Below are 17,928 nucleotides of genomic sequence, written 5' to 3'. Positions count from 1 at the left end.
AACGCAGCTCTGTGGCATTTACTGGAGGTACCTAGTGGGCTAGTTGGACCCTAGGGACCCTCAGGATTCAAATGAACTTAATCTCCCAACTAAAAACGGACACAGGGCGTGTTTATACAGTGGTGAAGGGAAGGGACAGGGCCTGAGTTAACATGTGCATAAACGCCCTGTGGCCTGTTATAAGAGGTAGTTTTAATCCCCCTGCCCTATTATATACTAGGGGCTTACAGAGGAGGTGATGCTAATCACAGGGGGACCCCAACGCATAATGTTCCCTAGTGTATGTAGGTGTTTTCACTGTATTCTAAGTGTATTTTAACATAGCACTGGCTCTAGGACTGGTTAGTCAGACTCAGTTACCACCAGTATCCGTCTGAAAAAGTTGAGGGTACAGGATGATTTTGCAACAAGGCTTCTTTCTGCTCTTCTTTTTGTTCTTTCTGCACGTTATCCTTCTTCCTGCACTTTTCTTCGTCTTTGAGGACTTCTGTTGCTTCTTTCTGCACTTCTTTTTTTTCTTTCTGTGCATTTTTTCTTCTTTCTTCACATGTCCTATCTCTGTAGGCATAGTTAGAAATTAGCATTTAAAAAACCTTTGAAATTCACAGAAAAAAACATAGGTTTCAGGCACGTTATAGTTAGGAATTAGCATTTAAAAAACCTCAAATTCACTGAAAAAACCATAGGTTTCAGGGGTGTTCTAGTTAGCTGGACTTTTCACTTGTACAAAACCATTGAAATTCCCCCGTTATAGATAGTTAAGCTAACTATAACTTGCGCGCCCGCAATGCACTGCTGATGACGTCACATATTACATCACTCATGACATGGTCAGTGACATCACTCATGACATCTCAAATGACATCACTGATGACATCATCCTTGTGATAGTGGCAGACCTCCTCTCACCCTAATATAACCTTTGATACACACATTCAAAAATAGAGACTAAACTTTTCAAACAATGGACATACCAATACCAGTTACAACAACCTCTTCAGTAATTCTAAGATCCACATACACATCCACTCATTCACCAACAGTCCTATACAGTCACTCATACATGTACTCACTCATCATATGTACTCATACACCTATACATCCTGTTACACAATGCCACTCATCCATAGTTACTCACACACATAGTCACTCATGCTAATAAAGAATCAAACATACATTTACTTGCATATACAGTTATACACAGACCACCACACTTACTTCTACGGAAACTTACACATACTTAGTCTTTTAAACAATCACTTATAGAAACACATACTTATTCATACAGGAACTCTTTCAATCTCTCACTCTCACATATACTCTCTTATATACACCAATAGTCACATATACTAGCTTAAATCATATGTAGTTACTCATAAAGACACTATTGAGACAGTCATTCACTCACTAACACACCCATACACACACATCCACCCATACAGTCCTGCACACATGCTGTCTTCAACACATACAAAGAGTGAGTCACTCATTCATGCACCTATGCACTACGTAATACCCCCCCACTGAACCATGCAGACACTCAGACTGATACTCAAAAAACCAACTAATAACCTATATAGAAACCCATGTAGCTACTCACCAACCCATGCAGCCACTTGTACACAAAGTGAGAGACTGATACAGATATTTACATATTTAAACATTACTCACTAAGCCATGTATTCACTATGATACGCTTAATCAGTCAGTTACACAATCAATTTTTCAAAAACAAATTCTCCATTTAGACACTTATATACCCATTTATTCTTCCATCGACCTTGAGATATACATATATAAAACATATTTAATTTTCAGAAAAACACACATTCACTGGATGTCATCGGTGATGTCATCGGTGATGTCATCAGTGATGTCATGAGTGATGTCACTGACCATGTCATGAGTGATGTAATATGTGACGTCATCAGCAGTGCATTGCGGGCGCGCGAGTTATAGTTAACTGAACTAACTATAACAGGGGAATTTCAATGGTTTCGTACAAGTGAAAAGTCCAGCTAACTATAACACCCCTGAAACCTATGGTTTTTTCAGTTATTTATATATATATATATATATATATATATATATATATATATATATATATATATATATATAATATAATCTCTTCATAGGTTTTAGGTATGTTATAGTTGGGGAATTAGCATTTAACAAAACCTTAGAAATTGACATAAAAAAACCATAGGTTTTAGGGTGAAATTCCCCCGTTATAGTTAGTTCAGCTAACTTGAACTCGCGCGCCTGCAATGCACTGCTGATGACGTCACTCATGACGTCACTCACTGAATGTGTGCTTTTCTGAAATTTAAATATGTTTTATATATGTATATCAAGGTCGATGGAAGAATAAATGGGTATAGAAGTGTCTAAATGGATTGTTATGTTTTTTTGTTGAAAAATTGATTGTATAACTAAGTGTATCTTAGTGAATACATGGGTTAGTGAGTAATGTTTAAATATATAAATATCTATCAGTCTCTCACTTTGTGTATAAGTGGCTACATGGGTTGGTGAGTAGCTACAGAAGTGTCTATACAGGTTATTAGTTGTTTTTTTGAGTATCAGTATGAGTGTCTGTATGGTTTGGTGGGGGTATTACGTAGTGCATAGATGCATGAATGAGTGACTCACTGTGTTGAAGACAGCATGTGTGCAGGACTGTATGGGTGGATTAGTGTATGGGTGTGTTAGTGAGTGAATGACTGTCTCAATAGTGTCTATATGAGTAACTACACGTTTTAAACTCGTATATGTGAGTAATGGTATATATAAGTGAGTATATGTGAGAATGAGAGATTGGAAGAGTTCCTGTATAAATTAGTATGTGTTTCTATAAATGATTGCTTAAGAGAGTAAGTATGTGTAAGTTTCTGTAGAAGTAAGTGTGGTGGTGTGGGTCTAACTGTATATGCAAGTAAATGGATGTTTGATACTTTGTTTGCATGTGACTGTGTGAATAACTCTATGGATGAGTGTCGGTGTGTAACAGGATGTATAGGTGTATGGGTACATATGATGAGTGAGTACATGTATGAGTGACTGTATAGGACTGTTAGTGAATGAGAGGATGTGTGTAGATCATGGAATTACTGAATAGGTGTGTTGTAAGTGGTATTGGTATGTCCATTGTTTTGAAAATGTTAATTTCTATTTTTGAGTGTGTATCAAAGGTTATTTTAGGGTGAGAAGGAGGTCTGCCACTCTATCACAAGGATGATGTCATCAGTGATGTCACTGACCATGTCATGAGTGATGTAATATGGGACGTCCTCAGCAGTTTATTGCGGGCGCGCGAGTTATAGTTAGCTTAACTAACTATAACGGGGGAATTTCACTGGTTTTGTACAAGTGAAATTTCCAGCTAACTATAGCACCCCTAAAACCTATTTTTTTTTTCTGTGAATTTCTAAGCTTTTTTAAATGCTAATTTTTAAATGTATTGTTAGATTTAGTGTTTTGGTACTGTTTTCTACATTTTTAAAACTATTTTTACATATTTTATTTTTTATTTACATTACATATTTTTAATATAAATTGAGATTTTTTTTAAATATTGAAACGCTAATATTTTATTTAACATCAGATCACGCCACAGTGGGCCCTAACGTGATCGGATGTTTGCGATTTTGTATAAAGTGCCGACTTTTTCATGCATTTGATCGATATTGACTGGTTTAAACTAGTCCAAGATTTTCATTTGCCCACTTGGGCAAGATTATTGTGACAAGTTTGATTGCTTATGGTAATGAGATCCGTTTCAATCTTCCAAGCGCGAACGTGAGAGATAATATCTCCTTTTGATGTGCTTAAATTTTATGATGAAAAATACAAGCAATATTTTAGCACTTGTGTAGTTCCCCACAATACCGTGACAATAATGTTTTAAAGACTGTCTTCCTAGCTCTGAGAATCCTTTCAAACGGAAAATCTGTCTTCACTGTTTATGATTTGGGTGTGTCACATGATTATATTAAGGAAGTTGTCGTACACCACGCTCTTAGTGGCTCGGGTTTTCGAAGCGAAACTTTGTGAGGTGGATATATATATATAGTTTTTATTTGGAGTCGCGCACCCAAAGGTGTACCTTTCTCGATCACTGCGCGGAACTTAGCCGCCATTTTACAATTGTTGTGTAGGATCCACGTAGAGTGTGCGATGGGTGCATATTTTCCTGCGCGATTGCTATGCGACCGGTACGTGACTCCATGCGCATACACGACACATGCGTATTACTTTACGCGACGCTCGGGCACTTGTGCGTGACGTCATATACATGTTCGCGTTAGGAGTCGCGCACCCAGCACGTGCACACCAGGGGACCGCGCTGGGTGCGCAACTCCTAATTTTACCGTAAAAATAGCACCTATCCCTAATTTCTATTCTCCCCGGGGTCCCCATCCCCTGAGTCTCATATATAACATTGGGGACCGTGGGGGGAGCCCCAATGCCCCCACGGTCCCATCGGCTCCCCGTGTCCGTCGGGAGCCGGCATTGTTTTTCCACACAGGGAGCTGCTAACATGCAGCTCCCCATGTGGAAAAGCAAAATGGTTTGCATTTTGAAAAAGAGCAGGTTTCCCTGCTCTTTCAAAATCCAAACCAAGTTTGCTATGACAGGGCAGGAGCCTCTGCTCTCGCCCTGCCATAGCAAACAGCAGTGTCCCGGGGATGGGCACCCCGGGACACTGCAGGAGCCGGCCCTGGGGGGGTGGCGGTCCCCAGGGCCCTCGGGGGCTCCAGGAGGGGGGCCACGCGGCCCCCTCCACAACATACAAAGCCCCGGGGAGTGGTGGTCCCCAGGGCTTGAGGGGGTCTTTTGGGGCCCCCCCATAAAATTTAAAATGTTTGCCCCTGGGATTTGGCTAATTATTAAAGCCCGTATTTCTTTTTTTTTTTTTTGTTTTTTTTATGGCATGATTCGCGCACCCTGCGCGTATTTCGCGTTTAAAAAAAAGATTATTTTTTTTTACGGCCCGGGGCGTCCTTGTGGGACCCCCCCTAAGCAGGTCTAGAGGGTCAGGGTATTTCTACCCTGCCCCCTTTATGAGTTTTACACACTAGTTCCACTGATTTCTTCAGCCTCGCTTCTACCGAGGCACAAAATGGCTGCCAACACTCCTGGTTTTGACTGTTGACAAACAGTTGACAGCCAATTAGCATGCAGCTCGTGATCGGGAGGGTGCGCCGATCGAGCGCGGCCATAGAGATATATTTTTATATATATATTTGATTCTCTCAGGAACTACTGAACGGATTTACACCATTTAAGCAAAAGGCACGACTCTGAACCAAGGTCTACCTTTCTGCCAAATTTGGTGTAATTCCATTCAGCAGTTCGGGCTGTAGATGCGACTAAAGGTCCCTATGGAAAATTGCATGGGGGAAACACGTTTTGGGACCCCCCCCCTTTTTTTCTAGGCCCCCGCTTGAAGTATCACTCTGAGATTTTCAGGATAGGAGCGGACCGGAGAGGGCCATGAGTTTTGAGTATTTCGTGAAGATTCGTCAACCGGTGCCAAAGTTATTCCAAATAGAATGTTGCGGATTTCCTATGGATAATAGGTCCTAACTATAACTACCCACTGGCGACCCCCAGTAGGAGATAGATATATCTATCAGCCAGTATAAGTTAAAACAATACCTTTGCAGGCTTATACTGGGTTAGTTTCGACAAACTTTCAGCCCCGGGAGCTGTTCCAAATCCATAAAATGGCGGCTGCAACTTCCTCTGCAGGTTCCGTCCAGCCAGTCGCAACATTCCTGCTGGTGCGCACAATTTAACCGTGAAACCACTGTGAAATATCCACAGCCAGAGATATCACTATATTGCTTGGATTATTGCACCAAATAAGACCCCCCCTCCTCCAGGTTGAATTTTCTGGATTCACATGCAACCCGCCTCCATCAATGATGGTGTATTTGCTGAGAAACCTAAGGAAGAAACCAGCATAAACTGACATATCAAAGTCTCCAATAAAAGGGTGAAAAAATCTGGAGGGCATCTATGTCTAAGATTCTGGTGCGTACATCTAGCGCCATGAGACCTTTGGTGATTTGTGCTCTATACAAAAATCTTTGACATTGACATCTGACGTCATCCAAAGAAACTAACCATTTCGTTATCACAGCACTCATGTGTTTTTTCTACTTATTTCTGTACCTTAGTTATGCTTGTCCTTTAATCTAAGTGTCTATGTACTGAGTGTGCAGCTATTCGGTGTGCCCCACTGATCACTGGGTACTTGCTGTTGTTTTGTTAGAAGTACCGCCTATTTGTTCTTGGTGTGGGGGCAGGGGGAGTGGGGTGCCCTTCTGCACTCCTGTAGATATGACTTAAAATGAACCTCATTATTTGTCCTGGCTTTAAATCAGGTTATTACTAGTTTTAGAAGAACACTTTAGCATCCTCTCGACAGGTTCATGATATAAATGCTTTATCAGTCGTGAAGCCTTACTACTGCTCATTTCTTCTGTTAACTTTGAGACCTAGTCCAAAGTTCATTCAGCAAGTACCTATTTATTCAGAAAGTTCCTATTTCACCTCAGTGAGTTGGTAGTTTGTCCAACAATTTTTCCAAACCTTAATTGAACTGAGAATGTTACATTTTGATCAGCCTTGAAATTTTATGCCAAAAACTTTCACAATCCACTTAGCTTTAAGAACACGAGGCAGGGACGTATTAATATAATAGCATTTTTTTTTTACCATGCCTTTAATGATCAGACTGTAGCCAAATTATTGATCTGCCAATAAACACTTTTCAGAGTGGGGTGGTGGCTTCCGTCATCTGAAAATAAGGTTAGATTAATTTTATTATGAGCACGGGAGATTAAGTGATTTGCTCTGAATCAAAGGATGTTGAGCCAATGCCTGGGCTCTAACCTGATTTCCCAAATCTAAAGTTTGCAGCTGTGGCTTTTAGGCCACATCGTTATTTCCTAATTTGTGTGAAAGTCATACAAAAGTGGTATGGTTGTGTATGATCACTTATATTGAGCATATTCTGTTGAAATTGCTTTATAAAGTAAGAAAACGACAGCAACAAATAGAAGGTTCACCTGGAGTCTTATTTTGGAATATTGCAAGGGTTTGTTTTAAAACTTGACTTGTGGACATTATTCAGCACCCGAACACTGGTGCACAAAGAGAGCTAATAATGTTAAATATTATTTCTAAAAATCGGCCTTTGACCTACCAGTGGGTCCCAACCCTCAGTTTGGGAAATGCTGATCTAATCTTTCAGAAGAATTGATCACATTTTGGTGCTTGCAAACAAAGGTCGACCTGTAACACAAAGCATAGTTGCATGAATTGCATCCTGTAATATGCTTTGCTACAACAAAGAATAACAGCTGCTTAGGTAACAGGTCACTGCTCATTCAGCAAAAGGTCAGACAGTAGTGGAAACACTTTGTGAGTGTCCCAAATGTGTAAAGCAGTGGAATTTAGTTTGCAGCATTTTTACTTGAGATCAGATGCTTTGGGTTCTCCTGCCATATATTGTTGCGATTCGGAGCTTTACAAAGTGTTAATATTTGACCTTTGGTCTTGCTGTGACCCCTGCACCAAGTTAGAGACACCACCATAGATGGCTTTTTTTGCCATTGGGTTCGGCTATGTTTCGGAGTGCTCCATTCTAATCTGTGCTGAAATCTACATTTCGATGCTGGTGTACCTGAACCGTATCATTGCAAGAACCTGAGCTCATTTGCAGGGGTGCATTATCGTAGTAGAGTAATGTGTTGACTGCTGTGCAACAAATAAAACCTGAGAAGTAACCGGTCTAGTTATGTCAGTCAGTGCTTCCGGTACCTGTGCTATAAGTCCATCCTGTGTTTAATAGATCAGTGGTTCAAATATTTGACAGAAATTTGAATAACTGAGCCATATTTTCAAGAGAAATCATGAGTGTTTGTTCCACTTGCGTTTGGTTTGGTGCGCAAAATATTGGTAACACTGCTTGTGTTTTACTTTGCTTTCAGTATTCAACAAAAGCCGAGGACATTCGATAGAAAGGCAAAACTATATACTTGACCTTCAGGGCAAGCCAGCTTCGAAGTAAGTCCATTGTTCTGAAGCTCAGTAGTGCACAATTATTTTTCCCTATTTCTTGAAAGGGGTGCACATGCACAACTTATCAAAGTGTGGTGTCTGCTTTTTTTTTTTTTGTTTTTTCTTTTTTTTTCAATGGAAGCTTGTGCATCAGTGCAATGTTTTAGCCACCCTGTTATGGGGGTACTGTCCTGCAAATTCTAAGTGTATCCCATCACTGGACCAGCATCATATTTCTCCTTATGTCTTATCTGCTTGACTTTGTTTACTAATGGTGCGTCTTAGGCATCGACAATAGTCACATCTGCTGTGCTATGTCTTGCTTTGTCAGTCTGTGTTCACTCTGCTTTTCGTTTTCTTTGCATCTGTAGGTAATTGCACTAGTAGGAGGCCCCCACCTCTGTTGTACCAGTCATAACTTTACTTTTTTATGTAGTGATGCAAGACCCGTACAAATATGTGGTAACTTACCCTCTTGCACAGTGCCGTTTAAGCCTTTCACCCATATGAATGTGATGGGTCGGGACAAGTGGGACTCGTACCTATGTACGCCTTTCCCAGTACATCACAGCCCTACTTGTAATCTTCCTATACAGTATTAATGCACGTGGTTTCCACATCATGTGTTGCCCACGACTAGCTGTGTTTTTAAACCTTTTTGTGGGTGGGGGAAATCACAGTCCAGACTTCTTTAACAGCTGCCTTGTCAAATTCTGTGCCATTCCACCATGTACATCATCCCTGAATCCTGCAACCAGGGACACTAATGATTATAAAGTTCCCTTTTTAAATTATTCTCAGTAAAAATTGAGGTCAATGTTAGCTTCTTGGCTCTTGCTATTGTGCAAGATAAATCCTCTTTAGGAAACTTCCTATTTGTAGAGGCAAGTTAATCTCGAACTTCATGTTTTGTTAGTCCATAGAAGAAATGTGTTTTGCGAAAGTAACCATTTTCCCCTTAACTTTCTAGTGATCCAGCCCAGAAAATACCAAGAGCGTCTATGCACAGTGGACAGGAGTGGGTTGCAAATGGCAATCTTTCCAGCAGATCCAGCCACTTTCAATCTCATCATTACCAAGCTCCATGGTACATTCTTTCTTTTGACTGTATTCAGATAACAGTTGCATACTGTTAGAAACTATTGATGTGCCCCAGAAAAGAATGTTTGTGAGTTAACTGTACCAGACTGAGCTGGCTGAGCAGAACTCCTTTCCTGCATTGCTTGTAAAATACAAAACCTTGCCTGCAGATTATGTGGAAATTCACCAAGTTGTAATTTTGTGCGTACCACAAAGTACACCAAGGGTAGTGAATGATGCACTAAAACAGGTCAGAGGAGTAGCATGGCTTTAGGGCTTTGCCATTCCTTTTACTGGTGAACTTGACACATTATCTGTGGCTCAGCTTTATTTGAACTGACAGAGAAATCTTCATTGCCCCCATAATAATTGTTCCTCCTCTCCTTTAGGTCTTCATCTTGGCAACATCATGGGTCTCAAAGGTAAGGAAACCTAACTATGCTCAATTGAGTACATCTCTGCCTGAGATGGAGCCAAGCCTGTTATCTGAACCACTGTGTCCGAGAATTGGTAACACCTGTTGAGACTGTTTTAGGTTACTGTAATAATTGGGGAAGTAGATGGTCAGCTCCTGTAGGCCTTCCCACAATTACACAAGTAGCACATGGTTCATTCCTGCCTTGGGTTCACATACTCCTTTTGTACAGCACTTATACTCTGTTGGTGAAGTTTGCTCCGTGTATAACAACAAATATAAGCTACTTAATTGGTATTTAAGCACCTAGATTCATCTGCAAATTAGCTTGTAGTCTGCAATGTATAGTCCTATCAATGCTCCCTTCCCTGTACCGGGGCTGCAGAGGCTGTCGTTTGATACCACCAACAAAGTTGTCAACTCTTTCAGTGTTTATCCCATAGCCTCAGTAGTCAAAACAGTGATCTAATAGGCGGCAGACAAGAAAGAGGAGAGAACTGAGACAATCTGTTTCTGGGACTAACCCTTCCAATAAAAATCTATCTCCTTCCTTTCCCCTCCAGTCATCCACTCCAGTAAGCAGAGCAGTTATAACAACATCTTGCATTATAGCCAAAGATCACTAAAGCCAAATCGGTTGAGAATTGTGTGCAAACTAGGCATGCCTTTTGCTTTGAGGTACCCCCTCTTGCCATCCACTGGAAAGTCCTATGAACAATTGTTCTGTTATTGGGTAATTAATCTTTAATTGTAGAAAATATTCCATCACGTACTACAAAAGCAAGGCATGAAGCTGGTTCCTTTGTTTACAAATGGAAACATGTTACTCTAGGTAATTAGGTTATGGAAGAAAGATTCAAACCAGGGATTCAGATATATGCTCTCTCGTTAGCAAGCACATTTATTGGTGGAAAGATATCCAGAATGTTGGTAATTCTTCAGATCTTCCTCCATCTCTAACAAAGGGATTGGTTTCACTCCATTCATCTGCATTGCACACGTTTCATGTCATTTCCATTGGAAAAACCTTAAAAGTGAATCCTCATTGTGGCAGGGACTATGCATTATCACTACATTTTACTGGTGTTTTTAGCATTAAATCAAATCCACAATCCTTTTCAGGGAATATCTCTGCTTGAATGATGGGTTGATAAAGACGTTATCCTGATGGGTCAGGGTCAGCATATTGGCTGTCACTCAAAGGTACATAGTCTGTGAAATAGGCAACTTATCACTTCTGTAAGTCAGGGCAGTGTCCTAGCTCTGAAATAATTATTTTCATTGTTCTCAAAATTGGGTTCTATTACAGAGGGTACCAACTGCAACACATTTGTAATACCTGAACCATGCTTCATCTAAAGAAGCTGGGGAAGGTGAGGTGGAATTATTGCTCAAAGCACCATCCATATGGTATTGCCGGTTGGCCAGAAGTCTTGACAATCGTAGCATAACAGTCTGTTATGGCCTGTCATCAGTGATACGGTCATGTGTAGAGTAAAAGTTTGAGTGTGGGCTGATGCGTATCTCCCTGTGCCTCAACTCAATTATGCCCTTCTAGAGGGGGGAGGGGTTACGGCGTTACTAGGTTGTGGACATGTCTAACGCTTTAAAGGCCGACAGTAGGAGGTCCCAGCTCATGGCAATGGCCTTTTTTCTGCAGGGTAGGTGGAGCCGCCGATTTCAGTCGCCTCGTGATTAGGTGTGTCGAAAGTATAAGCAACTAAGTCTGCAAATTTGGCTTGAACTCTATAACATTTCAGGCATGGATATAGACCTTGGCGACTGCTCTCCGCTATGTGGGCCCCCACCCCTCAACCACCTCCTGCAGCAATCTGTGCTCAGTATGTGGAGAGAGCAGGGCAAGCCCATAGAATGTGCAGTATATCTGCGTCTTGCTCAGGGCATCATGAACAGATCGCTGCAGCGGAGTGGAATATGTGGCGTGAGGTATGCTTGTTCCAGTATCGCATATTGGACAAATATTAATCGCAAATTGCAAGAGATGTTTTGGGTATTCAGGAGGGAACTCAATTCTTTCTCTGGAAAAACCTTACCGCAATTAGTTTCCATTTAGTCCGTAATGGTGGCAGGGGTGATGGCAAGTGCGCTTGTATGCTTCAGTAAAACCATTGTATTGGGTGTCATATATCCAGTGTACTAGCTCGTGCATTGCGGGTTCATCCCCAGTGGGGGCCCAATGCCGCTTAACGTAGGGCACTAGGCTTGTGTGCAGTAGAAACAGAACATCTGTGGGCCCCTGTTAGTTTGTGAAATCCGCATGATTGGACAATGTCCCATCCCCAAACAGAGTGCCTATAGTGGTTACTGCTGCCTGTTCCCACTTGGATAATCTGTGTTGGGTTAAGGTCTCTATGGAGGTGGTGAGACCCAGAAGTGGAATTTGGGGGCATACGCAGTATTCTGAGCAGTGTTTTTCAAGGCTGATCGTGGCTGGGGTTCGTACCCTGGGTCACAGTAGTGCATGTAACATTTCCTGTGCTATCATACTGGGTGTACACGCTATTTAGTGCAGATTGCGGCATGCCAGCCAATAAGAGCCATTTCGGTTGGCTTGCCATGCAGTAAGCCCTGAAGTCCAGACCCCATTCCCCCAGCATCTGACTGTAATTGCAATTTTGTCAGGTTGACACGTCACCGGCTTTGCCCCATATTAAATATTAGTGTTCAGAAGCTTGAAGAACTTTCCCGGGATTACTACCAGTAGGTTGGTGAAAAAAATAAATGATGCACGGGAGCATGACCATTTTAGATATGATGAGGCGCCCCGCTACAGAAAGTGGGAGTTAAATCCAGAAGAGGACTTGGGAGCTTAGAGGGGATTGCCCTCTGAAGGTTTCCTTCTAAGAGATCCTGCTGGATTCCCAAATATTTGAGTATACTGTAATATCTGCCGTTCCAAAGGGATGGCGGGCAGCTGGAAACCCTCACTGAATGCAAATTCATATGATATATCAAAGTCAATGGCTAGTCCTGTGATCGACTCGAGCTGTGAAAAAATGTGGGCCACAGTACGTGAATTCTCCTGGAGGTCCCTGGTGTATAGTATTGTGTAATCTCCTTATAGAGACAGTGCATGGGTTTTGTTTCCAATAAGGACACCCCAGTTCCAGGCACCTTGACGTAACGTGTATGCCAATGGCTCGAACGCCAGCACAAAGTATGGGACAAAGCGAGCGCCCTTTCTTTGTGCCCAGCTGTATGTTGTAGGGGCCTGAGATATGGGCTCCAGAACAAGCTTGCGCCGTTGGAAATGTATTTAGTAGTGTGATCCACCAAAAACGCCTGGGGAACACCATATTGCTAAAGAGCGGCTAACATGTATTCCGAGCTCAAGCTGTCAAAGGCCTGGCGGAAATTAAGTGAGACACACATCACTGGGGAGAGTTTCCGGGGATGCATTTATCACCTGGTTGAGTCTTTATATTCAGAGATGTACCTAGGAGGTACAAAGCCACGTTAGTCCACATATACGAGTCTCGGAAGAAGAGGGATCAGAGGGCAAGCTAGTAACTGTTTTAATATTTTATATTCAGTATTTAATAGTGACAAGGGGCTATATGCTGTGATGTCCGTGCGGTCTCTGCCAGTCTACGGCAGTGAGGTCACCAGGACTTGTGCTGTAGTGGGGTAGTGTAACATTCCCTCATCCAGTAGGCACAGTACAGGTGTTCCAATTGAGTCAACAACTGTGTGGCAAAGGGAGCGTAGAACTCCACTGATAGGCCGTACAGCCCCAGGGTTTTGTTACGGGAGAGGTCATTAATGGCCTCTCGGATATCAGTCATGGTGAATGGTGCCACCAGTGTCAGATTGTCTGCTGCCGCTACTTGCGGCAGACGGACCGCATCCAGGAAGTCTTTGATCGCTTGAGGCTCTACCACGTGAGGTGCCGCATAGAGGGATTCGTAATACTCGTGGAAGGCTTCGTTCACGCCTTTTTGTAGGTCTATGCGGGCATGTGGTGGGGTGGTAATTTCAAGTATGGGTATTGGAGGGGGATGTTTTTTATCATTTGGGATATCCTGTGTTTTCTGAGTGTATGAGCTGTAGTCCACTACGCATCGGCACTCCAGCAGGTCTGCGTACTCCATGCGTGCAGGCTGCAGTTCAGGTAGTTTCTCCCCACCAGATACTGCATCCCTTTCCAGTTTGCTCATGCTCTCGCCCACCCGCTTCAGGTCTCGGTTTATGGTGTGCCGCACTCCAGCAACAGAGCGAATCGCCGCCGACCGCGTTATGACCTTGAAGGCCTCCTATTCTGTTCAGGGTGAGGATGCCGTATTTGTATCTAGTGTGAAATGTGCCGAGAGTGGTGGCCGTATGGGTGCGGAAAAGTCATCTTCTAGTAATCGGGAGTTCAGCTTTCAAGTCTGGACTAATGTAGGCACGTGCCCCCAAGTCATGGTAAATTCCAGGGAGTTGTAGTCGGAGAGTCTTTCCGAGATGTATTGTGGGTAATGTGGTTAGCAATGTGGGGGAGCATAGGAAATTACCTTTTCGTGTATGTAATGCGTGTCTTGGGAAGTAAAATGAATATTCCCACATTCCTCTGTTCTTACTTCGCCATGCGTACGCCAATGACCATCCCTGGGCCCAGGATTGAAGGGCTTTGGCTTGGTGAATTGTTGCTGCGAATGGCATGGGGAATGTATGTGCGGTCCAGGTTGATGTCCAGTACTGGATTAAAGTCACCGCCAATTATCCATGGGTACATGGTCCAGTCTACCAGCGCTGTCTCAACCCAGGCCAGGAAGGTATCCTATTCTGTGTTCAGCACATAGGTGCTGCCAATCAACACTGGCACGCCATCTAGATTATCTCTTGATCAGTGTGTACCTGCCATTGATGTCGATCTGCGTATCCAGGACCTCAAAGGGGACCCCCGCCCTGATACACACTGCAGTATCTCCCCCCCCCCCCCCCCCCCGCAAACTCAGAGTAAGAGGTATGAAATATCTGCCCTTGCCATTTTTCCGGAGTTTAAGGGCCTCTGAGGACATCGGATGTGGCTACACAGTTAAGCGTAAATTGTATGACGATTGTGGATTGAGCCCGTCCCTCAATCATTCCAATTTTTTTAATTCTAGTGGTGCGTTGTGGCCATAGGAACATTTCAAAATGTGTGTAAAGCCAGAGTGCATGCCTAGTCTGGCCCTATGCGTGGAATTGTATGCAGAAGGCCCACCCACCTTTCGTCCCCAACCTTTAACTATTTGAATCACCAGTACACAGTCCAATTGGAAAACTTTGTTCTACCAAACATAAACCCTGTAACATAACTGTATTGATCAGTGTGCATTCGCTTGTGGGGATCAAAGCAGATACGGTAGCCAACAGCATCTTTGTGTGTGGCCTGTTATCCTATGTAGAGGCATTCCCCCGGGCCCAAGCCAAACACCCCCCCCCCCCCCCCCCCCCTCCCGCCCCTTCCTCCCCACCAAAAAACTGGATGTGTATATATTCTAGAAGGGGATCTGCCCCAGATGTTCCCCGTGACTGAGCATGGTACATCGTGATTGTGTAGTGTCGCAGTCCCCCGGGCAGTAAGGATCCAGTGCAGTTTAAAAATACATCTGGCATGTCTTATTAATGAGATAGGCATAGGTTACCGTTTGTTACTGTGAGAAGTTGGCCTGATGTATGATGTCACTAGTTCTAGTGTACACCTTATATCAGTCCAAACAACCCTTATGGTGATTGGTTGTAAAGTCAACCTTATAGACCAGCTATCCTAGTGGTAGCATGGACAAGAGCAGTCTTAGGCTAAACTCTGAATGGCATGTGAAGCCAGCTGTGATACCATATATAATCCCTTGAATACCAAAATGAAAGGACACCACAACAGATAGATATATATATATATCTATCTATCGAAATGTATTTATTCTAGTCAAACCCTCAGCACTCTTTATGAGATTCGAGGTAAGTACAACCGTCTTATTTAAGCATACAATAAGTCACACAGGTAAGTAATACAGTTAGGCCCTAGGGGCCACGCAAACCATATACTAAAGAAGTGGTATAAGGACCACTGTCACGGAAATAGAATAGGACTAGGGAATCGCTGGGGCTACCCTACACTACCAACAGTTAGGAAGTGGGAGGCCCACGGGATTCAGGTGCAGAGTGGAAACACTCACGCGTTATGCGTATAATCGATAGAAATAGTACAGTTCTGAAAGAAGCAGTTTTAGGACACTTCTGGTAAGGCTAGAAAGTCGAGACTCGGAAACTAGACCCTAGGATAGTCACTACCCTTGTGAGCACCGACGTACCCAAGTTACCTAGCCCACAGGCTGCGGGTGCATAGGTGTGAACTTGCGTCGGGTTTCGTCGTGGACTTCTATGGATGCCTGAAGGAAAGTTGCTGACAGGCAGTCAGTGCAGAGTGTCCGGTGGATCCCAAGGCCGGGATCAAGAAGGAAGGGTACCTGCAAGCAGAAGGGACAGAGTCAAGGTCACTAGCCAGTGACAACGTGGAACCAGGAAGGAATCAGGCGATGTCGTGAAGATTGCAGGTGAAGAGGTGAAGCTTGAGGCAGCAGCCACGGGTACCAGGAGACGTCGAGGACGACCAGGAGGCGAGCTGTCCCACGAAGGCTTTCTGTCGGCGGCGTCGAAGTTGAACTAGGACTCACCAAGCCTTGGCAAGCGGAACCCACGAAGAATGGAGGACTTGCTTCTGGTGCAGACCAGGAAGGTCTGGGGTGCTTCTCTTTTGCAGAGGAGCGGGAGCCAGTTTGGAGGAGCCAAACCAGCAGTGAAGATTTAAAGGTGTGTTGTCGCAAAGGCCGCTAGCCAACGGGCAAGCAACCGGACAGACGCGGCAAGCAGGAAAATGCAGAAGGGCCCCCACGCAGGACTCGTGGAGTGTGGGGGGCTGATCTTCGGTGGAGATGGGGGTTGGAGCTTCTCAATCCCCGGTGCACAACTTCGAGGGTACCTCAGAAGCTGCGCTGGAAGATACTCGCCACTTTTCCCAGGTAGCCGGTCCCACGTCTCGTCTCCTCCACGGATCTCCGCTCGGCTGTGGATGTGGATCAGGGTCAGGGTCGGAGAAGTCTGGAAGTCAAGGCTCTGGTCGGGCTCTGCAGTCGGTTCCTCGTAGAACTTCAGCAAAGCAAAGGGTAAGTCTCTTGATGGTGCCTGTTTGCACAGGGTAGCCACTCCTTGGCCACAAGGGAGATTCTTCAGTCTTCTTCTTTCGTCGAAGGTCCAGAGTTTCTGTTCAAGTTGCAGGTTCAGGATAATATAATTTAGCAGGGCCCAACTAGCTACTAATATACTGGGCTAGTGGGCTGGGCTACCTGCAAGGTCCCTCCTATGGGTGGGACCAGGAAGGGGAGTGGCTACACCCCCTTTCCTTTGTCCAGTTTCGTGCTGGGGCTGGAGTGCCCCAGCACCGGTTTGAACTGGACTATGCATGGAGCACCTTGTGTGCCACAGGCATGTCTCATTCCTTTCAGCCCTCCCTGCCCCAATACACTAAAGTCTGTCTGGGGAGGTGCTAGCACCTCCCCAAGCAGGAAACCTATTGTCCAGGCCTCCCTGGCTGGGAGGGCTCCCAGCAGCAGGAGGTCAGACTCGTGTCTGTGGCAGCAGCATCCATTTTGTGATGCTGAGGCTTTGGTGAGAGTTAAACAGCAAAGTAGGATTTTAACATGTCTCTCCCTCTAGAAGGGAGGAATAATATCCTCATCACCAGAAATGGTATGGGGGTATTATTCCAAAGTGTTAGACACCTTACACGACATGTTTTGATAAAGCCAAACCATAGTTACCATAACCGTCTAAGATTATAAGGCACTTTAAGAGTATATGGTAGGCTATATCATAGAACAGCTATAAGGACATGGTTCCGAAAGCTGCAGACAGGCTCAGCTCATGCTAGAGCACCATCTCACATGTTACCAAGCACTCTGCCTCCAGGATTGTTAAGGCCTGCCATAGGAGTGGCTGATAGGTACACATGTGTCTATATATAAGGTAGGTATAGGAATACTACACCTAAGCAAGGGGTGATTACACGACCTTGCCCCAGCTGAGTGATCAGCCAGTTGTGTCTAATTGGAAGGCCAGACCAGGGGTGGCATAATACATGCTGCAGCCCCTGGGAGGCCTAGGGTACACCTATGCCCTGGGTACCTAGGGTACACTGTACAGGGTCCAATAAGGTGATCCTTACCGATTGGGTATGTACCTAGGGTACATGGAGTCCATTTTAAAGAGAGAGCAGACAGCCTGAGACCCTGAATGGCAGGATCTCAGGCCAACTAAGTCGAAAAACCAGCTAGACACTAGGCAAAAAGTTGGGGGTAACCATAGTCAGATATCCACCT

The 17,928-nt window shown here is 44.0% G+C and overlaps 1 protein-coding gene across 3 annotated transcripts in view; it reads left to right on the top strand.

The window, feature by feature from the left end:
- LOC146784361 (RNA/RNP complex-1-interacting phosphatase-like) overlaps positions 1-17,928 on the top strand; it is a 141,818-nt gene that overhangs the window by 72,888 nt on the left and 51,002 nt on the right. For all 3 annotated transcript variants that reach the window (XM_085636199.1, XM_085636198.1, XM_085636197.1), the window contains exons 7-9: positions 8,004-8,079; positions 9,044-9,160; positions 9,543-9,575. In XM_085636199.1, the coding sequence (XP_085492325.1) occupies positions 8,004-8,079; positions 9,044-9,160; positions 9,543-9,575 (226 nt within the window). The remainder of the gene's footprint in view (positions 1-8,003; positions 8,080-9,043; positions 9,161-9,542; positions 9,576-17,928) is intronic.

This window comes from Triturus cristatus, chromosome 11 (assembly GCF_964204655.1).
Source record: "Triturus cristatus chromosome 11, aTriCri1.1, whole genome shotgun sequence".
NCBI classification, from domain to species: domain Eukaryota; kingdom Metazoa; phylum Chordata; class Amphibia; order Caudata; family Salamandridae; genus Triturus; species Triturus cristatus.
This window is presented reverse-complemented; position numbering and strand designations above follow the sequence as displayed.